Source organism: Gasterosteus aculeatus, chromosome 13, assembly GCF_964276395.1.
Source record: "Gasterosteus aculeatus chromosome 13, fGasAcu3.hap1.1, whole genome shotgun sequence".
Lineage (NCBI taxonomy): Eukaryota > Metazoa > Chordata > Actinopteri > Perciformes > Gasterosteidae > Gasterosteus > Gasterosteus aculeatus.
This window is the reverse complement of record NC_135701.1, coordinates 22818677-22835187: the sequence shown is the minus strand read 5'-3', so window position 1 is coordinate 22835187 and position 16511 is coordinate 22818677. Positions and strand designations below refer to the sequence as shown.

Below are 16511 nucleotides of genomic sequence, written 5' to 3'. Positions count from 1 at the left end.
CCTGCCTCCCTCCCTCAGCAGTACTCCATGGCTGCTGAGCCTCCCCTCTTGAGAGGAGCTCCAGGCTGCGCGGAACAGGCTTCATTAGGAACTCGCGCGTGGATCCGGGACATGAAGGGCCTCTCTGCCGACTCCGTGCTGCCGTTTCTCTCACACGTGAGTTTGCTCCTCGGCTCTCTGGCGGGGGCCCTCGCTCAGGAGGCCGCGGGGGACGCCGGTGGCGGCGGAGATGCGCTCCGGCGGGGGTTGACATGGCAACACAACGGGCAGGTCTTCAGCATCCTCAGCCGCGGGTCCCAGTACCGGCCGTCCGGCAGCAGGCGGGCCGGGCTCCGCGGACTCAATAACCCGGTGGTGGTTCTCAGCAGCGCCAACGACACGGTCCCGGCGGCGTCCCGGGGATCCCCGCGCGTCCCCGCCGCCAGCGACGACGCGCAATTACGCGCGGCGACGCGCCAACCGCAGCCGGAGGACGCGATGGTCGGAGACGATCCGCACAACCCGTACAAGGCTTCCAACTACTACCCGTACTATAACTACTACCACTCGTACTACAGACCCAGACCCAGGGCCCAGGCGCGACGCGGGTACGGAACCAGATACCAGCAGCACGGTACGACCCGATCCCCAGAGGAGGAACCAAAACCAGCCTGGTTTCATGTTTGATGACCTGAATCTAAAGAATGTTTAATCATCACCTCTCATGCGTTACTTTGTGTCTCTTTATAATAGTTTTGTTCTTCTAGTTCTTTTTGAGGCTCTTGTTATTTTCCTTTTAGTTATATTTTAGATGGAAGGGGGGCTGAGGGGGGGGGGGGGGGGGCATTGGGCCTGTCCCCGTTACAAACCTATTACATTGTAGCTGCTCAGACCTTAGTTGATCTCCTCCATGCTGATGTTTGGCAGATGTTTTTTTGTCTGGTGCTAAAATGGTTGTTTCAGAAATCTTCTTTGGCATTTGTACCTAAATACTAATACAACTAAAAGTACTGCATTCAATTAAAGTAGTGAGAGTATATCTTTGAGATATTGTACTTTAATCTGCTGCCAAGCATCATATTAAAAAGTATTATACCTCTGAGCTGTAGTACTACATGTACCTCTGAGCTGTAGTACTAAATGTACCTCTGAGCTGAAGTACTATATGTTCCTCTGAGCTGTAGTAGATGTACGTCTGAGCTGGAGTACTACATGTACCTCTGAGCTGAAGTACTAAATGTTCCTCTGAGCTGTAGTACTACATATTCCTCTGAGCTGTAGAACTACATGTTCCTCTGAGCTGTAGTACTACATGCATCTGTGAGCTGTAGTACATGTGTTGCTGGTCTAGGTCTCCCTGATCTGGTTCCTGATCCGGACTACATCCAGACCGGCAGCTACGTGCAGAGGATGCCGATGTACAGCCTCCGCTGTGCTGCCGAGGAGAACTGCCTGGCCTCGTAAGACCACCTCATCAATATGATCAATATGATCAATATGATCAATATGGCCTCTCTGTATGTGACCCTATAGATCCATAACGTCCTGCTGATAATCAATCAGTAATCTACACTCTGATCTTTACATGAAGGCTGATGAAAACATTACAGAGTCAGTAAAAACCCTTTTTAATATACTTTGATACTTGAGTACTGTACTTTATTACTTGAGTACTGTACTTTAATACTTGGGTACTTTGATACTTGAGTACATTACTTTAATACTTGAGTACTGTACTTTAATACTTGGGTACTTTACTTTGATACTTGAGTACTGCACTTTAATACTTCAGTACTGTACTTTGATACTTGAGTACTTTACTTTAATACTTAAGTACTGTACTTTAATACTTGGGTACTTTACTTTGATACTCGAGTACTGTACTTTAATACTTGAGTACTGTACTTTAATACTTGGGTACTTTGATACTTGAGTACTTTACTTTAATACTTGAGTACTGTACTTTAATACTTGGGTACTTTACTTTGATACTCGAGTGCTGTACTTTAATACTTGAGTACTGTACTTTAATACTTGGGTACTTTGATACTTGAGTACATTACTTTAATACTTGAGTACTGTACTTTGATACTTGAGTACTGCACTTTAATACTTGAGTACTGTATTTTAATACTTGAGTACTGTACTTTAATACTTGGGTACTTTGATACTTGAGTACATTACTTTAATACATTTTATTGTGTCTCCTTTCCTGTCTCCTCCCTCCTGTATCTCCTCCTCCCTTTCTCCCCTCTCCTCCTGTCTCGTCCTGATCCCTCTGTCATATCTCCTCCTCCCCTCCTTCCTCCTCCTTGTCTCCTCCACTCCTTGCCTTCTCTCCTCCTCCTCCAGCTCCTCCTCCTCCTCTCATCACTATGACACCCGGGTGTTGCTGCGGTTCCCTCAGCGGGTGAAGAATCAGGGAACAGCTGACTTCCTGCCCAGTAGACCTCGATACGAGTGGGAGTGGCACAGCTGCCATAAGTAAGCTGCTCCTCCTCTTCCACGTCTTTGAGCGACCTGACTGGTGACCTCCTCCTTGTTGTTGTTGTCACAGCCACTTCCACAGCATGGACGACTTCAGCCTGTACGAGCTGCTGGAGGTCGGCTCCGAGAGACGAGTGGCCGAGGGACACAAGGCCAGCTTCTGTCTGGAGGACACGTCATGTGACCCGGGGTACTACCGCCGCTACGCCTGCACCTCCCACACACAGGTACACAGCTGTTACACACGCACACACAGGTACACACCTGTTACACACGCACCCTCAGGTACACACCTGTTACACACGCACACACACAGGTACACAGCTGTTACACACGCACCCTCAGGTACACACCTGTTACACACACACACTCAGGTACACACACAGGTACACACCTGTTACACACGCACACACAGGTACACAGCTGTTACACACACACACTCAGGTACACACACAGGTACACACCTGTTACACACGCACCCTCAGGTACAAACCTGTTACACACGCACCCTCAGGTACACACCTGTTACACACGCACCCTCAGGTACACACCTGTTACACACACACACTCAGGTACACACCTGTTACAAACTTACACACACAAGAACCGTTATAAGTCCAATGTAAGTGCTGCAGTTAGTTAGTGTGTTAGTGGAGGTAGAGTCTGAAGAGGTGTGTCTTTAGTCTGAAGATGTGAAGGCTCTCTGTGGTCCTGATGTCTTCAGAGACCTCCTTCCACCATTTAGGAGCAGGACAGCAAAGAGTGGAGATCTAGTTGAGTGTTTTGCTCTCAGTGAGGAGGAACAAGCAGTTTATCACATGCAGAGCGGAGAGTGCGGGTCGGGATGTCGGGTTGGACCAGGTCCTGGATGGAAGCTGGACCCGATCCATTCACAGCACGGTACGTGAGCACCATGTTTAGAACTGGATGAGCCACCGGTACCAGTGGAGAGAGCGGAGGAGTGGAGGAGTGAGGGAGAACTTAGGAAGGTTAAAGACCAGTGGAGCTGCTGCATTCTGGATGAGCTGCAGAGGCTGAATGGTGGTAGCAGGAGACCTGCAGGAGAGAGTTACAGTAGTCCAGGAGGGAGATGACATGAGCCTGAATCAGTACCTTCTGAGTGAGAAGAGGACGTGTTCTCCTGATGTTGTAGAGCGAGTATCTACAGGATGGTGGTGTCAGTGATGTTGGAGTCAGGGAGAGTCGGCTGTCGACGTCACGCCGAGGTTTCTGCAGTCAAAGTGGACGTTAACACGGAGTCTCAAAGTTAACAGTCAGGTCCTGTGAAGGAGAATCTTTCCCCAGAAAGAGAAGTAGTTCCGTCTGTCAGGGTTGATTTTCAGATGGTGGGCGGATCCACTGAGAGACGTCAGTCAGACAGGCAGAGATCAGAGGGAGGGAACGAGAGAATTAGTTGGGTGTCATCAGCATCGCTGTGGTAGGAGAAGCAATGCGAGCGAATGACAGCGCAGAGAGAGTTGGTGTAGAGCGAGAAGAGAAGGGGACCCAGCACGGAACCCTGAGGAACTCCAGTAGTAAGAGGACAAGGTTCCGACACAGATCCTCACCAGGTTACCCGGTAGGTGCGTCCGTCGAGGTAGGACGAGAGAAGGGAGAGAGCAGAGCCTGTGACACCAAGTTCCTAAAGGGAGGAGACGAGGATCTGCTGGTTGACTGTGTCAAATGCAGCAGAGAGGTCCAGAAGGACAAGGACAGAGGAGAGAAAGGACCTCTAGCAGTGTGGAGTTGCTCTGAGACAGCAAGGAGAGCAGTCTCTGTGGAACGGCATTGAAGCCTGACTGGTGGGGGTCAAGGAGGTTGTTACGGTGGAGATAAGAAGAGAGTTGGTTAAAGATCACACGTTCAAGGGTTTTGGACATAAAGGGAAGAAGAGAGACCGTCTGTAGTTGTTTTCTTCAGAAGGGTTGAGGGTGGGTTTCTTCAGGAGAGGGTTGACTCTTCTCCTTCAGAGAAAACAGCCAGATAACAGAGCGTTGTTGATGAGACATCCTCTCCTCCTTTTATAATGTTAAAGGTGTGTGTGTCTTCAGGGCCTGTCCCCCGGGTGCTATGACACCTACAACGCCGACATCGACTGTCAGTGGATCGACATCAGCGACGTCTCTCCGGGGAAATACGTCCTCAAGGTCCGTCTTCATTTTATTTTATTTCACAACCTCACTGAGCTTCCTGTGACACTGGACGTTTATTTTGAAAAAAATGTATTACATATATATATATATATATATATATATATATATATATGTATTACATATATATGTATATATATATATATGTATGTATGTACATGTATGTGTTCAGGTGACGGTGAACCCCAAGCAGAACGTCCCAGAGTCCGACTTCAACAACAACGTGGTCCGCTGTGACGTCCAGTACACCGGCACCGCCGCACACGTGACCGACTGCACCACCACGTGAGTTCATCCGTTTATAAGTTCACTCATTGATATGAACAACAATGAGTTCATCCGTTCATAAGTTCACTCATTGATATGAACAACAATGAGTTCATCCGTTCATAACTTCACTCATTGATATGAACAACAATGAGTTCATCCGTTCATAAGTTCACTAATTGATATGAACAACAATGAGTTCATCCATTCATAACTTCACTCATTGATATGAACAACAATGAGTTCATCCGTTCATAACTTCACTCATTGATATGAACAACAATGAGTTCATCCGTTCATAAGTTCACTCATTGATATGAACAACAATGAGTTCATCCGTTCATAACTTCACTCAATGATATGAACAACAATGAGTTCATCCATTCATAAGTTCACTCATTGATATGAACAACAATGAGTTCATCCGTTCATAAGTTCACTCATTGAAATGAACAACATTGAGTTCATCCATTCATAAGTTCACTCATTGATATGAACAACAATGAGTTCATCCGTTCATAAGTTCACTCATTGATATGAACAACAATGAGTTCATCCGTTCATAAGTTCACTCATTGATATGAACAACAATGAGTTCATCCGTTCATAACTTCACTCATTGATATGAAAAACAATGAGTTCATCCGTTCATAACTTCACTCATTGATATGAAAAACAATGAGTTCATCCGTTCATAAGTTCACTCATTGATATGAACAACAATGACTTCATCCGTTCATAAGTTCACTCATTCATATGAACAACAATGACTTCATCCGTTCATAAGTTCACTCATTGATATGAACAACAATGACTTCATCCATTCATAAGTTCACTCATTGATATGAACAACAATGAGTTCATCCATTCATAAGTTCACTCATTGATATGAACAACAATGAGTTCATCCGTTCATAACTTCACTCATTGATATGAACAACAATGAGTTCATCCGTTCATAACTTCACTCATTGATATGAAAAACAATGAGTTCATCCGTTCATAAGTTCACTCATTGATATGAACAACAATGACTTCATCCGTTCATAAGTTCACTCATTCATATGAACAACAATGACTTCATCCGTTCATAAGTTCACTCATTGATATGAACAACAATGACTTCATCCATTCATAAGTTCACTCATTCATATGAACAACAATGAGTTCATCCGTTCATAAGTTCACTCATTGATATGAACAACAATGACTTCATCCGTTCATAAGTTCACTCATTCATATGAACAACAATGACTTCATCCGTTCATAAGTTCACTCATTGATATGAACAACAATGACTTCATCCATTCATAAGTTCACTCATTCATATGAACAACAATGAGTTCATCCGTTCATAAGTTCACTCATTCATGTGAACAACAATGCGTGTTTCATGGAGCGGTCTCGCTCTCTGTTCTTTGTCTCCTGCAGCCGCTGAGACGCATTCTGAGGTTTGATCTGGAGATTTGATGGAAGAAATAAAGACTCAGCAAAGCCACAGGATGAAGATATATAAGGAGTCCATAAACACGCGTGTGTGTTCCATGTATAAACACGTGTGTGTGTGATCTGAAGCGGCCTTCTTGTGTGTTCTGTCTGACTAAAATATAAATAAGTGCAAAATAAATACGTAGTGACTAAAATCAATGAATAATCCAGACATAACTGGGATCTCAGTCTACGTTGTAGACACATGAATATAAAATGGATACAAAAGTAGGGTTTGCTTTAAAATATGCCCCCCCCCATAATAATAATAATAATAATAGCGGCAGGAACCTTGCTGATGTTTCACTTGAGGAAAATGTTGAATCAACACAAAGTGAAGATACTAAAGATGAGTGACATACAGACCAACAGAAGTCCGCGCTGCGTAATTACGGACGACACGGAGGACGTTTACAGACGGTGACGTCACAGACTGGGTGGCGCTGACGGTGTGACTGGAGGAGGAACGGAGACAGTTATGCTCAGATGTCAATAATAAAAGAAATGATGAAGCCCAGAGTTCGAGTCATACGATCAAATAGGCGTTATTTTAATTCAGAGTGACGTTTAAATACGTAAATCACCATCAACAGTCAACAGATGATAACAAACTAAAACCTGTCAGCAGTGCTTCTAACCTAAAGACGTCATTAATGACTTTATATTTGTATGGAACGAGACGGTATGGTGGCACGACTTGTTTTGTATCACGATACATGTTTTATTGTTGCCTAAATTCTCTCAAAAAGTTCACTTGTACTTTTATTTTAAGAATAACGCACCGATGTACCGCTGCAAAGATCGTCTATTAGAAGGATGCTCAGCTGGAACAAACATGATACAAACGTCAGACAAAGGGGGTCGCACGATCATAACACAACTTATTATTGAGAAAATAGAATGTAGTATAATTCACATTAAAATAAGTAACTACAATCTACAACTGGGAACGGTTTCAGTATATTTCCTTTATATGTCTAAACATGTATGACGAGTTGCTTGATCTGCTGCGTGATGAATTCCTTGTCACAAAATCTCCAGTCATTTTCTTCCACCTTTTTTCTTTGTATTCTCGTCATATATCTTGCTTATACATGTGTGGATAAAAAACACACACTCTTATCTTTATGTGTAAAACAAAATGTGTAATTTCCCTGCACAGAAATGTCTGTGGTTGAACGTTGGAGTGAGCCCTCGTGTCGCCACGCCGCCTCTCTGCCGCCCGTGTGAAAGTCTTTGTGCTTTTGCAGCCAGCGAGAGAAGAAGAAAACGCGCACAGCTGGATCCGTTAGCGGCTCCGCTAGCTGCGCATCCCCGAGCAGACTTCCGTGAGGTACCGTAAGCCCGGGGCCTCCCCGGTAACCGGGAGGACGCGCCTCCTCGCCGCGGGAACCGGGGGGAGCAGCTTTCACTCGTTTATTTCTATACAAGCGTCTTCGGTCGTGACCCAGTTCTCACAAGCGGGCTAGCGGGCTAGCTTCCACGCTAGCTTCTGTGGAGGCTGATTAGCGAGCTAACGACGCTAAGCTAATTAGCCTCCCGCTGCCTCACGCGCAGGTATCGTGGATGAGGTGGTCCGCGCGAGGACAACGCGCCATGTTTACGGCTGTTCAATCGCTTTTCTTTTATTTACCACAAGGAGTCAGTTTTCTCCTCGTAATGGTAAAGTTAACTTCAGTAAGCTTTAGTTACTAATATAACAAAGCGAAATCGCATCGTTTTCAATTATTTTACTAAATGTTATTGAAGAAGTTACAAGTAAAATAGCTTTGAATAATTTATTTATTATTAAATATACCTTGAGTTAATTCACGTGTGTATATAGATGTTTTATTGCTGTCACATAGAGGGTAAAATCCAAATATGTCATGGCTTCAGTGATTATTTAATCATCTGTTGACTGATTCTCTTTGAGGTCAGAAACTTTGTTTTGATTTTGGAAATCACTGAATAGGAAGTGACCATATTTGGACTGAGGAAGATGGAGAGACCCTCTCCGGTAGACCTGTCAATTAGCGTGTAGCCCCGCCCTAAGCATCCCCTGCTTTATGGTCTATAAGAGACCTGTCAGTCAGCGTGTAGCCCCGCCCTAAAGCATCTCCTGCTTTATGGTCTATTGAGACCTGTCAATCAGCGTGTAGCCCCGCCCTAAAGTGCCCCCTATTTTATGGTCTATGAGACCTGTCAATCAGCGTGTAGCCCCGCCCTAAAGCATCCCCTGCTTTATGGTCTATAAGAGACCTGTCAATCAGCGTGTAGCTCCGCCCTAAAGCGTCCCCTGCTTTATGGTCTATAAGAGACCTGTCAATCAGCGTGTAGCCCCGCCCTGAAGCGTCCCCTGCTCTATGGTCTATAAGAGACCTGTCAATCAACGTTTAGCCCCGCCCTAAAGCATCCCCTAATAAGTTATAGACAAGATGGCGCCGTTGATGGCCGCCTCGGTGCTTCGGTTACTAACCCATTGCATTAGCATTTCATTCCACTTTATTTTATTACCTGTGCACTGCTGTCTTGTCTGTCTACTGTCGCGCACTAACCGCCAAGACAAATTCCTTGTATGTTTAGCATATTTTGGCCAATAAATGTTTCCTGATTCCTGATTCCTGATCCCCTGCTTTATGGTCTATTAGAGACCTGTCAATCAGCATGTAGCCCCGCCCTAAAGCGTCCCCTGCTTTATGGTCTGTTTTACTCTAAATGGACGATAATTGACTAAATAAACCATCATTCTGTGTTGAAGGAACTAGAAACTAGAGACTGAGACCATAAACTCATGTTTATCAAGAGAGAAATAGTAATTTTCTCATAGACCCTTTTTTGCCTCACGGACCGTTTTTCGGTGTCAGACAATATTTGGCGGACCGGTCGTGAAGATCCAAAACATTTTTCATAAAAAAGGTAAACGAAAAAAACCTCATCTTTCTGTGGTGCAGCCCGTTACCAAAAGGCCCAAATGGTTGGGGACCCGTGTTGTAGAGCAGTGGTCCCCTTTTTTACCTCACGGACCGTTTTCATGTCAGACAGTATTTCGCAGGAGGTCCGACGGGAGGGGGGTGGGGGGGGTTAGTAGTAGCTCTCTGTGTTCGCTGGTGGGCGAAACTGCCGTGCGCGGTAAGAGGACAATTGTAAACGTGAAGAGAAACGCCTGGTGACGCGTGAGGAATCTGTCAGAGGGACGAGCGCACATTGCGGGCCGGTGGTTGGGGACCACTGGAGTCGGCCCCCCGGTGGTCACTGCAGAGAATGCAGCTGAAAAGAACCCTGCACGTACCAGTTATTTATAACTATTTACCGTCCTACATACGTGACACACGCGTGTTGCTGTCTGCAGCTGGTGGCGGGGCCGAGGATGTCGCTGTGAAGATGGAGGCTCCTGAGTACCTGGACCTGGACGAGATCGACTTCTCTGACGACTCAGCGGTCAGTCGACAATTTGACTGTTTAAACATTCCTGGAATACTTAAGGAATTCCATTAAAAAAGGAAGAACTGTTCTCTACGTGTCGGTGTATCTTTTAAGGTCCCGGTGCTGTCGTGGGAAATGCTTTTCGCATTAAAAAAAGAATATAGAAGACTATATTTAAGTGATTTGGATTCATTTCATACCACAACTCTTATTGCTCCATTTTAATTATGTATCAAGAGAATAGATTAATAAAATAATCCACATACTGGATTGCTATACCATTTTAAAGATGTATATAAATATGTTAAACCCTAACCAGCACGAGGAGGAAGTAGCGTTTTATTTTGGTGTGTAACTGATGGAACATATATATATATATAATATATATATATATATATATATGTGTGTTCCATTCCAAATACCAGCCTGTCGTCCTGCAGTACTCTGTGACGTCTCTGAAGAGCATCCCGGAGTTGTCCAGGAGGAGCGATGGCTCGGCCGAGGAAAGGCCAGGTAACAAGTCCTCCTATTTGACCTTTGACCTTGTATGTAAATAGAAGAGAAATGATGTGAACATGAGACTTTTCTTCATCATTCAGGACAGTGTGTTCCCTTGGTTTACAACTTCAGGGGGGTAGCAGTCGGGCAAACGGTTTGGCTGGCCGGGGGGGCGACGGGGGGGTAACAGTCGCTCTGGTGCCGGGGGGGCGACGGGGGGGTAACAGTCGCTCTGGTGCCGGGGGGGCGACGGGGGGGTAACAGTCGCTCTGGTGCGCTCTGCTTCGCTGCTGCGAGCGACATATTCATGTCATGCGTGGAGAAATAACACAAACATTCTTTATTATTATTATTTTTATTTTGTTTTAAATTGCACACTATTTCGGGGGGTTATAAAGGTGGAAACACTGCAGAAGACAGATGTGCATCTACAGGCTGAAGCCTGAAGACTACAGTGGGACGAGATAGAAGGAACTTAAACACATAAAACTAATTTGATTATGAAATCCGTTTCAGCTGCAAAAGCTGGACCCTGTTAAGTCAGTTCAGCTTGTAAAAGGTATTTTATTGATTTCAGTAAACATTAGTCCCCTCTGGTTAACAGGGAATCTGGTGCTTTTATTGTGAAAGGTAAGGACCGTCCTTGTCGAGGTCTGAAGGACTAATAAAGTTTTGGTTCAGAACGCGGAGCCTTTGTGTTGTTCATCTAATTGTTCTTTTCATTGTGTTCATTCAGTCATTTCTTTAATGGGTTCATTTCCTGCAGCTCCGGCCATCAACTGGAGTCGCAGCCCCCCCGCCCACGGGGGAGGAGGCGGCGGGGGGGGCATCAAACCCACGGGGCTGGCCGAGGCCCCCGGTAAGTTCCGTCCGGTGAAGCGCGTCTCCCCCCTCAAACACCAGCCGGAGACCGCCGACGCCGACGCCAAGGGCCAGGAGCCGGCAGGGGGGGAGGAGGCGAGGGAGGAGGTGGGGGGCAAAGACAAGCCCACCGCCGACAAACCCGCCCACGCCGCCGCCTCCTCCTCCTCCTCCTTGGGGCCGGGGGGGAAGTCCCGGGGCCCGGGCGGCGTCAACCCCCCGGCTCCGTTCGGGGAGCTGGAGCACTACGACCTGGACATGGACGAGATCCTGGACGTCCCGTACATCAAGTCCAGCCAGCAGATGTCCACGCTGCCCCGCGCCCCCTACGACAAGCGCACCGGGACGGGGAGCAACCTGGGGGGGGGGACCCTGGAGAGGAGAGGAGGAGGGGGGATGAAGATGCCCCACGGCGAGCCTCTGGGCAGCAGCGCTCAGGTTAATGTGGCCTTCAGAATAAAAGCATGACGGTTGTTTACTTTCATATTTCAGTAATTAACCACATTTATTCTTTAGTTTTTATGGTGAGAATAGTGAGAATAGTATTTGAGTAATTTGTCAATTCTGTCCATAGTGAAGTAATTAACATACTTTATTTAGATGGAAAATGAAAATAAAATGTGAAATACAGATAAAACGGAGGAATAGAACTTGGTTAAAATGTAAGATGTGTGTCTCCTGCAGTACTGCGTGCCGTCTCCGGTGAAGTGGTCCGACCTGAGGAAGTCCAAGTCCATGGACCCGGACCTCCACCTCCTCCACCGCTCCCCGGCTGGAGGAGGAGGCTTCCAGTCGGGGGTGCTCCCGTCGGGGCTCCTGGGCTGCTCCTCCTCCCTCTCCTCTTTCTCCGACGCAGGTAGGGACCCGTCCACCTTTCTCCTGCTGTGTCTCCTCCTCTGTCCATTGACTCCACTCACTCTGAACCTCCAGACAAGCTGCTCTCTGCTCGCGTCTACCTGGAGAGCCAGAGGCCGGGGGCGGAGCCTCAGAGGCCGGGGGCGGAGCCTCAGGGAGGCTCAGCGATGATGTTCCCCCAGCCGGGGAGCGGCGCGGGCAGGCAGGACGCCACCAAGCCCTGGTCTTCTGGACCGGGAGGGGGGCCGAGGGGGTCCGGAGGAGAAGCAGGAGGGGAGGTGGACGAGGAGACCAAGAAGAACCAGAACATCATCAACATCGTTCGAGAGGGACAGATCTCTCTGCTGGTGAGCAGCAGGTCCTCCTGCTCTTCCCCCAAGGGAGAGACTCTGAACTCCATCAGAAGTTTGTCCCACTTATTCTCCTCCCCCTCCTCCCCCTCCTCCTCCTCCTCCTCCTCCTCCTCCTCCTCCTCCTCCTCTTCCTCCTGCAGCCTCACCTGGCGGCCGACAACCTGGAGCTAATCCGAGATCAGGAGGGGAACAACCTGCTGCACCTCTCTGCCTGTCAGGGTCACGCCGAGTGTCTGCAGCACCTCACCTCCCTGATGGGGGAGGACGGCCTCAACGAGCGCAACAACCAGCAGCTCACCCCCGCCGGCCTGGGGGTCAAGGTCAGCCGGCCCTGCTGTCCTCCGTGTCCGTCCTCTCGCCCTCTCTGTGTCTCTACACTTTGTGTTTGATCCTTTGATCAACGGATCTCATCACGGAAAATTATACTTTAGTTTTACTAATACGACAAGTGTGTGTGTGTGTGTGTGTGTGTGTGTGTGTGTGTGTGTGCGTGTTGCAGAACGGTCACCTGGAGTGTGTGAGGTGGATGGTGAGTGAGACGGAGGCCATCGCTGAGCTGAGCTGCACCAGAGAGCATCCCAGTCTGATCCACTACGCCGGGCGCTATGGACAGGTAACGCACACACACACACACACATCGTGTGTTGGTTTCTGTGATACAACCACCTTTTGTTTCACTTTGTTTAAAGCTAAACATTAAAGCGAAGACAAGACGGTGAAACAAACTTTACTCTTATTTCCTCCATCGTCTTATTTAATTTAATCAATAAAGTATAAAAGGCGTCAACTAGAAGCCGTCAGCAGTCGGACAGACGGAAGCGCTGTGATTGGTTGACGTCTGTGCCTGCAGGAGAAGGTGCTGCTGTGGTTGCTTCAGTTCATGCAGGAACAGGCCATCTCTCTGGACGAGGTCGACCAGAACGGGAACACTGCCGTCCACGTGGCGGCGCAGTGTGGACACCTCACCTGCCTGCAGGTGTGTGACCCCCCCCCCCGACCCCCCCGTTAGTGTTTCATAAAGAAGCGCTTTTCTCAGCGCTTTCCTCTCGTGTCCAGACTCTGGTGGAGTACGGCTCCAACGTGACGGTGCAGAACCAGCAGGGGGAGCGTCCGTCCCAGAGTGCCGAGCGGCAGGGCCACTCCACGTGCGCCCGCTACCTGGTCGTCGTGGAGACCTGCATGTCGTTGGCCTCGCAGGTGGTCAAGCTCACCAAGCAGCTTAACGAGTGAGTGGAGGACAGTTACCGTTCTTCATATTTCCGTCGCCAAACGCTCTTTGAAAACTCCCCGACGACCCGGAGGAGGATCTCTGCACCGATTGGCTGTCGCACAGCGAGATAACGCTGTGGTTTTGTGGCGCAGACAGGCGGCAGACAGGATCGCTCTGCAGAAACAGCTGCAGAGACTGACGGACCCCAACAAGGGGGAGGGGACGCCTTCCAGATCGCCCAGGTAACGCACACACGCACAGACACACACACACGTGCTGCTGTTCCACGTGTAAAGTGAAGTGAAGGATCCCGTCTGTCTCTCTGGACTCCAGCTCCCATCAGCCCCCGCTGGAGGCGTGGCCTGAGATGACGCTGACGGCGGAGGGCACTCCGGGCGACGGCTGGTCGGTTCGTCAAGGCGGGGGGGGCCCAGACCCGGTGCCGCGGCAGCTGCTGGGGAAGGACGCGCCGGCGGGCGGCCCGGTGGCCCCGGGCGGGTCGGGGGGGCCGGGGGCCCGCCGGGCGGGGCTGGTGGAGCGGCGGGAGCTCAAGCTGGCGCGGCTCAAGCAGATCATGCAGCGCTCGCTGAGCGAGTCGGACTCGGACGGTTACCCGCCGGAGGAAGGCAAGGGCCAGGCAGCGCCCGGCGCGCCGCGGCCCGAAGGGCCGTCCCGCCTGCTGGTCGCCGAGGAGGAGCCGGCCCCCAGCCAGCCGACGAAGAAGAGCCTCCTCTTCTCCACGGCCGAGAGGAAGCAGGCGTTCTCGCTCAGCGGGTCCAAGTCGGCAGACAGCGTTGGCTACAACCCCTCCCCCACCTCCAGCGACCCGGAGGCGGCGGACGCCGCCTGCGACCACAACGGGCAGAAAGCCGCCACCAGCCCCAAGAGCGCCCTGAAATCGCCCACGTCCCGCAGGAAGACGTCCCAGAACCTCAAGCTGAGGGTCACCTTCGACGAGCAGGTGCACAAGAGCGCCAATCAGGAGGGGGAGCAGCCCAAAGTGCATCATGGGAAGGAGAGGACTCCGACAGGCACCGAGAGCAAGCGTCCGTTCGGGGCGTTCCGCTCCATCATGGAGTCGCTGAGCGGAAACACAAACCACAACAACAACAACAACAACAGTCAGCTGGGCCCCAGCTGGCAGAACTCACCTGGCAGGAAGTCAGAGTGTAGAGGAGGGGGAGGAGCCAAGGTGAAGAGCAAAACCAGTAACGTTTAACCAAACCAGTGCCGGCTGACCAGCAACATACAGTTTCTGACAAGTATTTGACAAAGTTCTTCAAGGTGGAATCAAAGTGAGAGCAGCTTAAAGCGAGCGGCGTGTTCACACGATGAACAACTTACACGCGTGTTTTTATTAGTTTATATTGTCTCTGCCACTCTGTAACCAAACTACACTACGGATGAAGTATTTATGTTTATGCAGTTTTATCATTTAAGGTGGTTAAAGTCATGCATGTGGTTAATATGCACCGGCACTACAAACCCTTTTTTTAAACCACTGTCTGTGTATATATATATATATATTACGTTTATATACATACGTGTGTGTGTATGTATATAATATATATACACACTAATATATATATATATATATTAGTGTGTATGTATATAATATATATACACACTAATATATATATATATATATATTAGTGTGTATACATATATATATATATATATATATATACGTGTATATATATATATACGTGTATATATATATATACGTATATATATATGTGTATATATATATATATATATATATATATACGTGTATATATATATACGTGTATATATATATATATATATATATATATACGTGTATATATATATATATATATATATATATATATATATATATATATACGTGTATATATATATATATATATATATATGTATATGTATATATATATATATATATACGTGTATATATATATATATATATATGTATATGTATATATATATACGTATATGTATATATATATATATATGTATATGTATATATATATACGTATATGTATATATATACATATATATACATATACGTATATATACGTATATGTATATATATATATATGTATATATGTGTATATATATTTGCATCATATCCTGCACATTTAGATTCTATTTCACAGCTGTTATAATTATCTATGCAGTATTTAGCGGACGTGAGACGGGGATGTTTGAAGAAGCTCCTCCCACTTTTATTCAGGCTGCCACATGTTTACAGGTGAATTCAGGGGGCGTCAGAAACGAGAGGCTCTGCCTCTACAGCTGAAAGCGTCCAGGGCCTCATTTAGTTCTTATGTTAAATGATGGTGACAGTCACATGATCCTGTAGTTGTGGAGACTCACCAGCGCCGCCATGAGGCGGCGGTGTGCGTCACACACACGTTTACCAGAGACACCGTGACCGGAAACATCAGGGGCATCAAGTCTGCAGCTCCTTATTCCCCGTTGTGTTCAGGTCTTTAAGCCACTAAAGACATGCAGGCTTCCACTTCCTGTCTCCACCTTCCTGTCTCCACCTCCCGTCTCCACCTCCCCGTCTCCACCTCCCTGTCTCCACCTCCCGTCTCCGTCGGCTTTGTACTTTGTAGCTTTTTGAGAACTCGTTTGTTTCGTCTGACAGCAGAAGTGTTTCTGAATGTTTCTACGTCTCCAGTCAGAGGAACGAGGACGAGGAGACGACGAGCGGCTTGTTGAATCTGACGGGACAAAAGAAGAAAGCTTCTGTTTGTGGAAGAAAAATAAACTGTTTGATAAGAACAATTTTCTCTCTTCATGTATTAGTTATCTAGGTCTTGTTTGTTCATTGATTTAATATTTGCAATTTGTTGTATTTATTCATTTAATAGTGGTTAATAATTCAATGTTTTTCAATTGTTTTGCTTTCATTGTGCCACCTCACACGCGTGATTACTGCAGTATTTGATGTACTTGTACTTCAGTCTCATTTAG

General features: G+C 47.4%; 2 protein-coding genes across 7 annotated transcripts; both read left to right on the top strand.

The window, feature by feature from the left end:
• On the top strand, window positions 1-6510 carry lox (lysyl oxidase). Its single transcript, XM_078086420.1, has 7 exons — window positions 1-613; window positions 1331-1439; window positions 2332-2463; window positions 2537-2693; window positions 4518-4613; window positions 4789-4901; window positions 6315-6510. The coding sequence occupies exons 1-7, from the start codon at window positions 28-30 to the stop codon at window positions 6319-6321; spliced, it is 1200 nt and encodes a 399-aa protein (XP_077942546.1). The 5' UTR covers window positions 1-27; the 3' UTR covers window positions 6322-6510.
• A 1040-nt stretch (window positions 6511-7550) lies between these two features.
• LOC120814812 (synphilin-1) lies at window positions 7551-15099 on the top strand. 6 transcript variants are annotated; one of them, XM_078086414.1, is made up of 12 exons: window positions 7551-7704; window positions 9703-9791; window positions 10217-10289; window positions 11041-11573; window positions 11820-11991; window positions 12066-12337; window positions 12484-12663; window positions 12843-12956; window positions 13194-13319; window positions 13400-13569; window positions 13706-13795; window positions 13887-15099. In XM_078086414.1, exons 2-12 carry the CDS (start codon window positions 9735-9737, stop codon window positions 14770-14772), a joined length of 2673 nt encoding a protein of 890 aa, XP_077942540.1. In that variant the 5' UTR covers window positions 7551-7704; window positions 9703-9734; the 3' UTR covers window positions 14773-15099. The 6 variants fall into 6 exon arrangements, with proteins under 6 accessions (XP_077942540.1, XP_077942537.1, XP_077942539.1 ...); XM_078086411.1 differs by having other exon boundaries at window positions 13860-14917; XM_078086413.1 differs by having other exon boundaries at window positions 7593-7704; window positions 10202-10289.
• Window positions 15100-16511: the final 1412 nt, after the last annotated feature.

What these genes read in the sequence shown, in the direction of transcription:
- lox (XM_078086420.1), top strand. Translation starts at nt 28, where the DNA reads ATGGCTGCTGAGCCTCCCCTCTTGAGAGGAGCTCCAGGCTGCGCGGAA. An exon ending in GAGGAGAACTGCCTGGCCTC is followed by an intron (nt 1,440 to 2,331) that starts GTAAGACCACCT and finishes CTCCTCCTCCAG; the next exon opens with CTCCTCCTCCTCCTCTCATC. An exon ending in GAGTGGCACAGCTGCCATAA is followed by an intron (nt 2,464 to 2,536) that starts GTAAGCTGCTCC and finishes TTGTTGTCACAG; the next exon opens with CCACTTCCACAGCATGGACG.
- LOC120814812 (XM_078086409.1), top strand. Translation starts at nt 9,735, where the DNA reads ATGGAGGCTCCTGAGTACCTGGACCTGGACGAGATCGACTTCTCTGAC. An exon ending in CTCTGGGCAGCAGCGCTCAG is followed by an intron (nt 11,574 to 11,819) that starts GTTAATGTGGCC and finishes TGTCTCCTGCAG; the next exon opens with TACTGCGTGCCGTCTCCGGT. An exon ending in CTCCTCTTTCTCCGACGCAG is followed by an intron (nt 11,992 to 12,065) that starts GTAGGGACCCGT and finishes CTGAACCTCCAG; the next exon opens with ACAAGCTGCTCTCTGCTCGC.